General features: G+C 39.1%; 1 protein-coding gene across 1 annotated transcript in view; it reads left to right on the forward strand.

Annotated features, from left to right (window-relative positions):
* The window catches only part of plbd2 (phospholipase B domain containing 2), a 30,683-nt gene that overhangs the window by 951 nt on the left and 16,483 nt on the right, over window positions 1–13,249 (forward strand). Inside the window, exons 2-6 of the mRNA XM_059988278.1 lie at window positions 65–158; window positions 3,305–3,478; window positions 7,647–7,747; window positions 11,603–11,817; window positions 12,529–12,620. Coding sequence (XP_059844261.1) covers window positions 65–158; window positions 3,305–3,478; window positions 7,647–7,747; window positions 11,603–11,817; window positions 12,529–12,620 — 676 coding nt within the window. The remainder of the gene's footprint in view (window positions 1–64; window positions 159–3,304; window positions 3,479–7,646; window positions 7,748–11,602; window positions 11,818–12,528; window positions 12,621–13,249) is intronic.

The raw sequence follows: 13,249 nt of genomic DNA on the forward strand, positions 1-13,249 counted from the left end.
TACTTCTCTGTTTTCAGTCAGTATGTTTAGCTTCCATTTATTTTACTTTTTCTGTCCTCCATAGCTGGTCCTACCTTGAACTTGGTACTAATGGAACGTATGATGATAAAGTTCAGGCTTATGCTGCAGGAGTGGTGGAAGCTGATGTCACACGTCCAGTAAGCTTTACTAATTGCTCTCAGATTCTAGTTTGCCGTGAAAGAAAAGATGTCAAGAAGGATTCAGAAGTGCTTCAAGAATTGTAATAACCAGAAAAAAGCTGAGTAGTGTACCAATAGTTATTTCACATTCAAAGCATTGGGCAACTATCTTAGGTTGTTACTGGAAATCGAAAATGTTAGATATATCTTTGTTATAAATTGTTCATTTTAAATATGAATGAATCAGATATTTTGTTTGGCATCTTAATACCAATGAACTGCTATAACCAATGCAAACTTTTTTTCTCCAAACTACTCTGCATGTCACTTTTGTTCTGAATGATCTCCCTGCTTTTACCCTTTAACAATTCTTTATAAATTAGACTATTAGGTTATTCTGCGGTGTGATGTATTGAAACTAAATCTGACCCTGACACCTGTCCCAAACATGTTGACTTTCTGTTTGGACGGTTATTACCAAATGAACATTTGATGTTTACGAGCCGAAGCTGACAGAAGCAGGGAGATCAAAAAGCCAGCAAACCAGGAAGCTTATAATTTATGGTCTGTATGGCTGCATATTTATGAATGAACTTGGCACTCTATTTTCTGCAGATGAGAAGGATCAATGGTGATCTCATTGGGACATTGAAAATACTTAGAGAGCTCATTGTCTTGGAGTTAGAGGGGAGTCATTTCCCGGTTAGGGATTCCAGAACCAGAAAATCACAATCTCAAAGTATGGTGCCATTTAGTATTGAAATGGGAAATTTCTAAGTAGAGTGGTGGATCATTTGGAGTTCAATGTTCCAAGTAAAGTTTATTATCAGAGTACATACATGCCACCACATACAACTCAGAGATTCTTTTTCTGCATGCATACTCACCAAATCTACAGAACAGTAACTGGAAAGAGGATCAATTCAGGAGCATAGAAAGCAACAAACAGTGCAAATGCAAGTATAAATAAATAGCGATGAATAACGAGAGCATGAAATAACAAGATAAAGAGTTCTTAAAGTGAGATCATTGGTTGTGGGAACATCTCAGTAGATGAGTGTAATTATCCTTTTTTTTTGTGCAAGAGCCTTGAGGTTGAGGGGTAGTAACTGTTTTCTGAACCTGGTAATGTGAGTCCTGAGGCTCTTGTGATGGCTGCAGCAAGGGAAAAAAACATGGTCTAGGTGGTGAGGATCTTTGATGGATGCTGTTTTTGTATGACAGTGTTTCATGTAGATGTGCTCAATGATGTACTGGGCAAATCCACTCCCTGTTGTAGGGCTTGCCACTCAGGCTTTGGTGTTTCCATACTAGGCTGTGTTGCAGTTCCACGCACAAAGCAAGTTAATCATTTTCTGCAAATCTCTAGGCATTGTACCTTTGCACTGTGCCTACTGGTACAGAAGCAAAAGTAGCGCTGAAATTACCACACTCCGCATAGGTATTGAGAAATTGATTGTAATCTGGTAAGGAAGAAATCTGTTTTCCTTTGAATTGTACTCTGGCATTTTTAGAATACACACTTAATTTTCAATTAATGTCCACTGCAAAGGACGGTAACATTGTCAATGCAAAATACTTAGCATGCCAAACTCAGTTTGGATATTGTGCTGGGCTCTAGGCATCGTGTGTGGTAGGAGTGGAGATCACAGAGGAAGTTCTATTCTTCTTTACAGGTTGAGGCAACAATCTAGGTAGATGGGTGGGAGTCAGCAAGTGCAGGATGTGGAAATAGGATTTGAGGAGATAGGTGGCAGTTTTAGGTGCTGTGAGCATGGCTGGGTAGAAGTGATCAGCGGCTCATTGATTTTGATGAGGGTTGTGAGGTAGGACTATGAGGCAAATGGGCACATCCTCAAATACAAGAACAGCTCTTTAGAAAAAGGATGAGGAGGAATTTCTTAACCCAGAGGGTGGTGAATCTGTTGAATTCATTGCCACAGAACGCTGTGGAGGTCACGTCATTGAGTATATTTAAAGTGAAAGTTGACAGGTTCTTAATTAGTGAGGGTGTCAAAGGTTGCAAGGGGAAGGCAGGAGAATGGGGGTTAGAGGGATAATAAATCAGCCGTGATCAAATGGTGGAGTAAACTCGAGGGGCCGAGTGTCTAACTCTACTTCTGTATCTTGTAGTCTTGTGCTAAAGATTTAGTTCAAATGAGTTTTAGCTTTTGTATTTTTTTTTTGTTAGTTTATAAATGTCTCTAAAAGTTGGATATTGAAAGCTTTTAAAACTCAATTTAATGTTTACCAACAGCAAAGACCCACCCAGCTTTGCTGGCTTTGAAAGGCTATCGGGCATTTTGCAGATTTTCTCACCTGAGGTCCCCACGGACATTGAAAGCAAAGTGTTGGTCTTGGGGGTGCAAAGTGCTGGTGAAACAGGCCCTCCACGTAGATGCAAAGTCTGTGAGGACACGAGGCGAAGGAAGTCGGGAACAAGTGAGGACGATAGAGCAACCAGAACATGCATACCTTGACAATTTGAGGACTTGGATGAAATTACTGTGAGAATGAGGTTCAAAGTTCAAATTTCAAGTTCAAAGTAAATTTATTATCAAAGTGCATGTATGTTACCATATACAACCCTGAGATTTATTTTCTTGCGGGCATACTCAATAAATCCAATAGCCATAATGAAATCACTGAAAGATTGCGACAACAGGGCAGGCAACTAATGTGCAGAAGGTAACAAATACAAAATGAAAAAAATATATAATAAATATGAGCAATAAGTATTGAGAGCATGAGATGAAGAGCCCTTGAAAGTGAGTCCATAGGTTGTGGGAACAGTTCAATAATAAGGCAAATTAAGTTGTCCCCTCTGGTTCAAGGTTCTGATGATTGAGAGGTAATACTTGTTCCTGAACCTGGTGGTTCCAATGCCACCATCTTCCCTTTCTAGTGGCAACAATGTGAACTTTGAAAATAAGGTTGAGAATTGTAAAGAAGAGGTGTTGCTAACTATGGGTCAATTAAAGTCAACATGTTTTAAAGTGGGTAAACAGGACTTGATTATATTCTGCTTCCCAGTTCAGTAATGATTGATTACAATTTGAAACAGATTTTCTTGTAACATTTTAATTGTTACCAGCATCGAATTCCCTGTATGTGTCCTTGTACTTGGCGATAATAAAGGATTCTGATTCTGTTATGTTTTCCAGTATATTTATAAGCATTGGATGAATACATTATATAACTACTGTGGATCCTTCAAATATCAGACGACCTACTGTGACAAGCTTAAAAATTACATTGAGACTAATCTGAAATGGATAGGAGAGAACTTGGCAGAAATTTCACTGGCGGATAAAGAAAATAAAGCATATTGGCATCAGGTAAGATCAAACCTAGGTACAAAAGGACTTGAAGTCAAAACTGTTAATGAATCAGAATCAGGTTTAATTCCACCAGCATATGTCATAAAATTTGTTAACTTTGCAGCATCAGTACAATGAAATACATAATAGAGAAAAAAACTGAATTACAATATGCATATATGTTAAATAAGTAGTGCAAAAATAGTACAAATTTAAAAAAGTAGTGAGGTAGTATTCATGAGTTCAATGCCCATTCAGAAATTGGATGACAGAGGGGAAGAAGCTGTTACTGGATCCTTGGCTGTGTGCCTTCAGGCTCCTATACTTCTTTCCTGAGGGTAACAATGAGAAGGGGCCATGTTCTGGGTGATGGGGGTCCTAAATGATGGTCGCCGCCTTTTTAAGGCATCGCTCCTTGAAGATGTCCTGGATACTATAGAGGCTAGTGCCCACGATGGAGTTGACCAATTTTGCAACTTGCTGCAGCCTAACAGGGATCCTGTGCAGGAGCACACCCTCCTCCCTCACCGTACCAGACAGTGATGCAGCCAGTTGGAATGCTCTCCACGGTACATCTGTAAAAGATCTGCGAATGTCTTTGACATACCAGATCTCCTCAAACTCCTAATGAAATATAGCCACTGTCTTGCCTTCTTTATAGCTACCTTGATACGTTTGGTCTAGGTTATGTCCTCTGAGGTCTTGATGCTCAGAATCTTAGATTTGCTCACTTCTGGTCCCTCTATGAGGAGTGGTGTGTATTTCTCTGATCTTACCCTTTCTGAAGACGGCTATCAGTTCTTTCGTCTTCCTGATGTTGAGTGCAGGGTTGTTGCTGCGACACCACTCAACTAGCTGATACATCTCACTCCTGTACGCCTTCTCACCATCTAAGATCCTGTCAACAATGGGTGTAATTTCTAAGTTTGAATTATAAGAAAATGGGAGGGCAATTAATCTAAACATAGCACCCATCAGGGTGGTCACCATCTATGCAGAGACAGATGGAGATAGCAGGGCAGCGAACTGCCAGATGAGGTGATTGAGTTGAAATTTAAACCTGGTCTGCTGGATATTTCTACCAGCTTCTGTTCAGATATTAGATTTCCAGCATCCATAGCAATTTTTTGAACATGCGGCAATGCAGAGTTTAAAATCCATAGATTTGGCAAGTTGCAGATTGGCAAAACTGCACTGTCACAGAAAGCTTACTGCTTTTTCTACTTTGCCATGGTCGGGGAGTCTAGGACTAGAGGCACAGCCTCAGAATAGAGGGACATCCATTTAGAACAGAGATGGGGTAAGTTTTCTTTAGCCCGAGGGTGCTGAATCTGGAATTTATTGCCACGGATGGCTGTGCGACCAAATCATTGGATATATTTAAGGCAGAGATTGACAGGTTCTTGATTAATTAATCAGGGCATCAAAGGTTATGGGGGAAAGGCCAGAGAATGAGGTTGAGAGGGATAATTATGTAACAGGGAGAAAATTTTTTGTTAGCTGTGGTGATTGTGTGTCTGAAGTCCATGATAATGTGTTTTCTGTGACACGAGGATCAACCTTTGGCCCATTGTTCTGGCTCTGCATGCTCCCATGAGGTCAGATTATTTCAAAATACAAGCTGAATTTCGAGAGTTTTACAGATGGCAGGCAATTGTACTCATCTGTTAGGACAAATGACCTGTATCTCTAAACCCTCTGTTCCGGTCTCTTACTAGCATTACAGAATAGATGAGTTCAAATTTCCTTAAACTAAATAAACAAAAAACAGAAACTTTGGCTATTGGCAATAAAAAGTGTTAATCTTAGAAATAAACTTGATCAGCTGGCTTTTCAAATCAAGCCCAGCTTGAAGAATTTAGGCATCATTATTGACCATGAGCTAGACTTCAAAAATCACATAAACCATATTATTAAGGATGCTTTCTTTCATTTTAGGAACATTGCAAAAGTTTGATTTCTTATAACAACTCAAGATGCAGAATAATTGATCCATGCTTTTGTTTTTAGACTATACTGTAATACACTCTTTTCAGGACTGGCTGAAAAAAGGGATGTAATTCAGCTGCAGCTTGTTCAAAATGCAGCAGCAAGAACCATAACCAAAATAACAAAATCTGGGCACATTTCATCAGTTTTGTCATCATTACACACCGGCTGCCTACGTCTTTTAGGATCAATTTTAAAATGCTCTTAATTGTATACAAGGCTCTGAATAATCTAGCTCCTCTGTATATTTTGGAGTGTCTTTCCCCTTACATCCCTGATCATAATCTTAGATCCATGAATCCTGGTTTGCTTGGTGCTCCCAGAGCCAAGCATATACAAATGTAAAAACTAGAGGAATGTAAGGTGGGGGGGTCATATGTGAGGCAGGGTTTGAGGGTCAGCACAACATTGTGGACCGAAGGGCCTGTAATGTGCTGTACTATTCTCTATGTTCTATATATGGTAATGTAACCTTTTGTTCTTGTGCACCAAAAATCTGGATTACTATTCCAACTGAGATATGCCAGTGGAACATTTCAAAACACTTCTAAAAACCTTTTTAAAAATTTGGCCTACTTATAGAATTGCCTAATGTCTGTTGATGTTGATTATATTTATATAATTCGGTATATTTAATTACATTTTATTCGATGTAATGTTTTCTTTTTTTTTTATTAGTTTTTTTATACATTTTACAAGATGTAATGTTTTCTGATTTTTAATTTTTTCTTATTTTTTATGACTATATTGGTAAGTTCTTTGCATCAATTGTGATTACAAAAAGTGCTATAATATATAAAATTATTAAATAAGTAATGATGGAATAGCAGAGCAACTCAATGGGCCAAATGGCCTAATTCTGCTCTTCTGTCTTATAGTCTTGTAGTATTGTACTCTGAGTAAATCCAGGATTTAATTTTAGAGTTTTCACTTTTAGTTCCATGAATCACTTTCTGGTTTGAAGCAGATTTATTCACACAATTGCGTTTATACTGGTAGAAATGTCAGCAGTTGACCTTGGCATGGAAGCGTTTAAATTATAGTTTCCCCAAAATAATTCTCCTTGCACATTATAGTCAGCTGACTTTTTTTTTAGTATTGCTTAGCTTGTTAATGTCATGGTTCTGTGGTAACAAGTGGCACTGCTATTTATGAAATAAGGGAGTAGGAACAGTATGGGAAAAAATTTAAAACAAAAAAAAAATCCAACCTCTCAGAGATTCTTTTTTTTAAAGTGACTTTTAAAATGGCAGCCACATTTGGCCCAGATGCATTCAGAATAAACAGTTTGCGTGGATGTATTTAAATATCCAGATTATCTCTCCTCTATGTTGCAAGATGGGCAATTAAGCAAAATTATCTAATCTTATAGAATGCAGTTTGGTTAAAAAAGGCTTTCAGTGATTGTATTATGCACTGATCTTCAGCCTTCATGTATATTCAACAAGATAAAAACAAAATTTTGTACCTTACTGGTTGGCTCATAAATATGTTAACTGGAAAGCTAGAGCTAAATTTCCAAATAGCTCTTAATCTTCCTTTTTAATCAAATTCAGCAGAATAATATTTTAAATTCAGATTTCCTGCCTGGTGCTTTTTTTACTGTTAGAAGAATCATTTGGTTTTGGAGATGAGGACAGCACGGTAGTGTAGTGGCTAGCACAACGCTTTATGGTACCAGCAACCAGGGTTCAATTCCCACCGCAGCCTGTGTGGGGTTTCCTCCTACAGACCAATGACATACCGGTTGGTGGGCTAATTGGTCATCATAAATTGTCCGGTGATTAGGCTAGGATTAAATCAGGATTTAATCGGGAAAGCTCGAAGGGCCAGAAGGGCCTATTCCACACTGTATCACTATAAGTGCTATTACAGTGCCAATGACCTGGCATCAATTCACCGCTGCCTAAAAGGAGCTTGTACATTCTTCCCATGACCACGTGGGAATCTTCTGGGTTTCCCCCACATAGTTAATTGGTTATGTAGGTGTAATTGAGTGGTCTAGCCTCCTTGGTCCAGAAGGGCCTGTTTTAGTGCTGTATCTCTAAATAAATAAGTATGAGCATGCCAAACAGATTTACCTCGATGTTGTTAAATTAAAAATGAAAGCTGTTCAAGTAGTCTATGGTCAAGATTGTTCCCCTAGTGGCCAAGAATGTATGACTGAGGATGTTAAAATTTCCTTTAAATTCATCAGGTGCATTTGGCGTTACTGCAGCTGCAAGGACTGGAGGATGGATATAATGAGGATATTCTGTTTCCTACCAGAAAATTGAACATTCAGCCTTTTGGACTAATGTAAGTACTTTTTATAAGTCACACACACTGCCGTCCAAAAGCAGTTACCTTGATTTATTCCCATTAATCTCATTCTCCTATGACTAAATAAATGGATGTTGCTTCTGATTTTTCAGCTTCATCAAATTTCAAGGGTGGGGCTTCTACATTTTTGTTATGTGACAAGGCTTATGATTCTATGGCTAGCAAATCTTTTTGATGTGGAACGAGCTTAGAGTTGGGAGGTGGAAATTGTGGGTTGGGGATGAAAGAGCTGCCTTGATTTGTATTATCACACGAGTGCTAAAGCTGTAGAAACATCTGTAGTGTGTCCTTGCAAGACACTTGTACAGGCCTTTTGTGCTATACCCATCTCAACATGCATCAGCCCAATGTGTTACTCATGGGATATACTCTGGCAACCAGTTACGTGCCCAAAAATAATTCCCGCCATTTTGGACGTAGTTTAAAAACACTGGCCACAGTTTAAGAGAACCTGTTTTTTTTTCTCAACGTGATTCTTTACACCCACCTGGACTGTTTTTTTTTAGGGCCTTGTTTAGTATAACAACTGTAAGGATGTATCTGTGACAAAACAGAAATGTCATATCAGCCTGGGATGTGCTAACATCCTTACAAACAGCAGCTTTCTAACTTGGAAGCAAAAGTACAATTATGTGAGGTCACGTAATGATGTAATTATTCCCGTATTATCACTTCGTGGTTCTGAATTTGAAACCAGTCCACAGAGAACTGGTCTCTTTATACCAATTGTTGGTCTCTTTACACCTGCTATAAGGATCCTGAACAAAATTTAGCTTTGGGTACTTTTGAGGGAATTTTAAATAATTTAAGCCAGCAATAAATTCTAAAATGCCAGTAATTACTTTTCATGTAGCTCTGCGGAGAGGAATTTCAGTGGCTGGAATGTGTTTATTTGATTTTAGTCTTCCTCTACCTTTTATTTAATGCCATGGACCCCTACCATTAACCGAGGGGCCCAGGGATCCCAGGTTGGGAACTCCTGAGGCACAGTTTATTCATGAAGGAACTTGAAAGCACTGGTGCAGTTGAGTACATTTCCCTGAAGTGGAGGCTGCAATAGATTATGAAAACGAAAGCAGAGAGCTCTGTGGTATGCTTGACGTCCTTATGCCTGGAGTGGGACGCTGATCACCACCAAGCAGAAAAGTGTTTCATTTCCCTCATGCAGATATGCCTGACTTCAAGTATAACAGAGTCCACTCTCTCCTGGAAAAAATAAAGTATAGCCTATTTGTCAACAGCTTTGAGTACATTGGCAGTGTTTTACGTGGACTTTAATAGTAAATGGAACTAATTTGGAAACTGCTCGGGCAGTTGGTGATTGGGTTGAGTTGTTTTCCAATCTTGGCCGTGCACTTGCAAGTGAATTGCCGAGACTGGAGAACAACTCAACCCAATTAATAATGAATTGAAATGATAAGTAGTTGTAATGTAACTTCCCGCGCAACTTGATGACTCTGTACAGAAATTACTCATTGTGGTTAATAGCGGGGGAGAAAACACAATGGTTGCATATATGTAGATAGGAAACCAGAAGTATTACTATGAGATTTGACCTTTCCTTCACTCGTGCACATGCATATTGCGAACTAAAGTTCTATTTTCATATTTAGTATAAACTGCAGATATGTTAAACTGACACTCTTTGTATTGATCTGACGTCCTTTTTTCAGTGCTCTACACATTCCCTCTGCTGTTACCTTTGCACTTCAGAGTCCCATAAAAACCTATCTCCATTTTTTCCTTCATAAGAGAATAACAAGTGACTGAAAATGCTGGAAAACCACCATTTAAGCATTGATTTGTTTGCTAAATGATTTTAAGGTCTTTCTCATTACTCTGAGATATTAACTATTTCTCCCAATCAGATGCTGCCCAATCTGAGCATTATCAATCTTTGCTTTTGAGTTTCTTTCACGCCATATTGTGGGTTTGTAAAAAGAACACTGCCCCTGTCAGCTGCGTTTCCCAGAACATAGCTGAAATAGTTCCTTCCCGACTGTGAATGCTGATTTCTGTTGAAACCCTCTGGTTTCTTTGGCTGATATGAATCTTAACTTAAGGGTCAGTAAGGAAAACAAAAAGAAAAGGTTCCATTTTAATTAAACAGTCAGATGTGCACAAGTTGGAACACATCTTGAACTTCTTAGTCACTCGTACACTACGCCGTCAGTCTGCATGAAAGCTCACAGCATCTTGTGAACGTCACTTGCAATCCATCTCGAGCAAACGGGTCTCCCACTGGGTCCTATCCTGCGACCGGCTCTCCCCAGAGCCTTCTCTCTTCATCTCCTGCTGAGCAAAAAAAAACCCAAGACCAATCTCAGTATCGCTCCCCAAAAAAAATCACCTCCACCTCCCCCCCCCAGTTCCAGCATCCTAATGGACAATACATATTCCTCATCATCCCTTATCTTCAACAATAATCCAAAAAGGTTGAAAGCAGAGCAGAGCTGCTAAGTGAATTACCTACAGCATAACAGTAAAAATGTGAACCAGGGCATTACACTATATTCTGTCAAGAAGTGGCGCTGTTACTGCTTAAGGTGACAATTTCCGTGGGAAAGCATCTAGAACAATGTTTGTTTCCTCCCAAATGGATTTGCTGTTTTAATCTCTTGTCTGATGCAGACAATTACAGTCTGACTAGGTACAGAGACTTGTATTGTCATAAGGCATCCCAGCAATGGAACAGGCTAAATTAATTTACCTTTTCCTAGATTTTCCTTTTATGTACATTTGTGTTAATGTTTGTATTAAGTTTTTCTTTGCTGGTTTTTATTGTATCTTATTTGCTTTTGAGCAATTTCTGTATAAAATCACTAACTTGAAGACCTCTCGGCTCATGGAGGTTTCTTTTCAGTTTTTACTAATAATGTGGACATATTAAACTGGAAGTCTGACTCGTGACTCTTAACCGAGCTGCCTCTGCTAAACTAACCAGGGCATTCTGTTTTATCACAGCACTAAGTTTGACCACAACTTCCCCTGATATGTTTCAGTTAAATAGTTCATTAATTTTTCACCTTCGGTTGTTACTTTGGGTTTTGTGGAGTATTGAGTCTGCTAAAGTCTCAGCAAGCAGCTTTACTACTTCAGTAATGTTGTTGAAACACCAGACATGGGATAAACCACTTCTCCTTTCCAATGGATGTAATCACGTTGAATCTTCTGTGATTATACTCTGTTTTCTCCTTCTTGGGCCCTTGGCTCCCAGCGGAGCATAGGCCATTGCTGGCCTCCCGTCTCTGTTGTCCAAAGTCAATGGTATAGTTGGAGTTCACCAATGCTTCTGTAATCCATTGCATCCACTGCGCAGGGGATCAGTCTATACAGCTTCACCAGCCTTGTCCACTTGCACCTGTTACGCAGGGACGCAGGACTGGACTTTGAGAGGCATTGTGCTCTCAGTAGGTCCAGCAATCTCCATTTTCTTCCACTTGTATTATTTCTGTTTCAGATATTACTGTGGGCCTCCAACGAACGAAGTAAATTGTGAAACTGTTTTGCTATGTTTTCACAGTGAAGGAGAAGGGATTTTTTTTGTTTGTCACAATAGTTTCTGGTGGTGTCAGTTCAGATTTTTAAGGCACATTGATATGTTTTCTATTTGTGATCTTTGTGTTAACATTAATTATGTATTTCTATTATGCATTTTCATTTCCTTCTGCACTACAGCTATTTATTCTGGGCCCAACCTTCCTGCAAAGAGATTGATATTGGCCTGAGAAGCTTGTGACAATTAAGGATTTTCTTGCAGAATAACTCGGCTTATTATCCTTTTGATAACACCTCTTACTTAATCATTTTAATTAATTTCCATAATTGTAGTCTCTTTCAGATGTTTGGTGACTTGGAAGATCTAGAAAGTGTATTTAATAAATCAGACAGTTCAAAGAGGTTTGGTTCTGGATCCTGCTCTGCATTCATCAAGCTACTGCCAGGCAATAAGGAGCTGTTTACTTCTCATGACACCTGGAACAACTATCAGACAATGCTGAGAATTATCAAAAAGTACAAGCTGTCCTTCAAGTCCTTCCCAGGAGGTATACGTGTTGCAAAAACAATTCAGCACTTTTAACAGCTGTGAAATCCCATTGTATAAAACTTTAGATCACAAATAAGCAAAAATAACGAACTTTGCATTTTTTGTCTTGTAATTTGTATAGGTGTGCACATTATCAGGGAATAAAAGTGTTGAATTTCAGTATTCTTTGGGAGGCCTTAACTGGACAGTAAAATCTTGCTCTTGCTAGGTCTTGGAAGAACCAAGCTTAGACGACTGGATTTCGATAATATGCCCTTGCAATTTTTATCATTTGCCTATCACATTTGGGATCTGTTTGAATTATTCCATCTTCTTTGGTTAAAAGTATTCTTTGTATGCAGGTTATTAGAATATGGGGAATATTTCCTGACGACTTGGTCCTGGCATATAAAAGTAAATAATTCGATGTGTTATGAATGAGCTAAACGGGAGTGTGCATTTGTGCAAAGGCAATTTATTTATTGAGTTAAAACAGTTTTTAAAGTTGCATCTATCCACAGAGATGCTGATCCCTTTGCCATCCAGAGGAATTGTGTCCTGTACACTGGCACTCAAGATGAGGTGCTTAAATTTAAATATTTTCTGCAGTGAGTGCATCAGCTGTAAACAATGATTCTTTTATGAAGTAAATGAGTTTAGGTTCACAAATTACTGGAAATCGAAGGAACTAAATTAACATTTTTTTTTCATTCTCTTCTGTTCGACATAGGTGATTTAATACCAGGAGAAGTGCAAGCTTTTTCATCGTATCCAGGGATTATCTTTTCTGGTGATGATTTTTACATCCTGAGTAGTGGATTGGTGAGCAGTTTCTTGCTGAGTTTTTAACTTTCTAACTTTCACTGGCCTGACAAATATGTAAATATCTTTGGATATTACTTATCTGTTGGAGCATCAGTGGTGTTATGTTAGAGCATGAACATTTTGAATTATTCCAAGGATGGGCATATACTTGTAAGACTGGTATGTGTAGCTTGCCAATGAACTGCCCTGGAAGGGGGTCACTGTACCTCCAGATGCTAGCTCACTGTCAGTTTCCAATTTTGCAGCTGGGTGTCTTCACAAAGGTGGAAGAACGACTTTTTCCAAGTGGTGCATGTTGTTGAGAGGAGACTGGATGTGATTGTATTCGCTCTTCCAGCCCGGTGAGACGGTTCTCTCACACTTCTGGCAGGCTTGTAGATTGCAGAAAAGAATTGCGCAGTTGGGTTGCGAACTGCTGAGCAGCTCTTGGAACAACTGCCCCAGTTAGGTTTCCTCCCTGACACGCAGAAGTCCCACAGGTTGACGTATGGTGGAGAATTGGGTGATGGAATATGAAAGCCATTCCAATATGTCCATCCATGGCCTCCTCCACTGTTGTGATGAGGTCACACTTAGGTTGGAGGAACAACACCTTATATTCCATTTGGGCAGCCTCCAACCTGATG

Source organism: Hypanus sabinus, chromosome 13 (genome assembly GCF_030144855.1).
Source record: "Hypanus sabinus isolate sHypSab1 chromosome 13, sHypSab1.hap1, whole genome shotgun sequence".
NCBI lineage: Eukaryota > Metazoa > Chordata > Chondrichthyes > Myliobatiformes > Dasyatidae > Hypanus > Hypanus sabinus.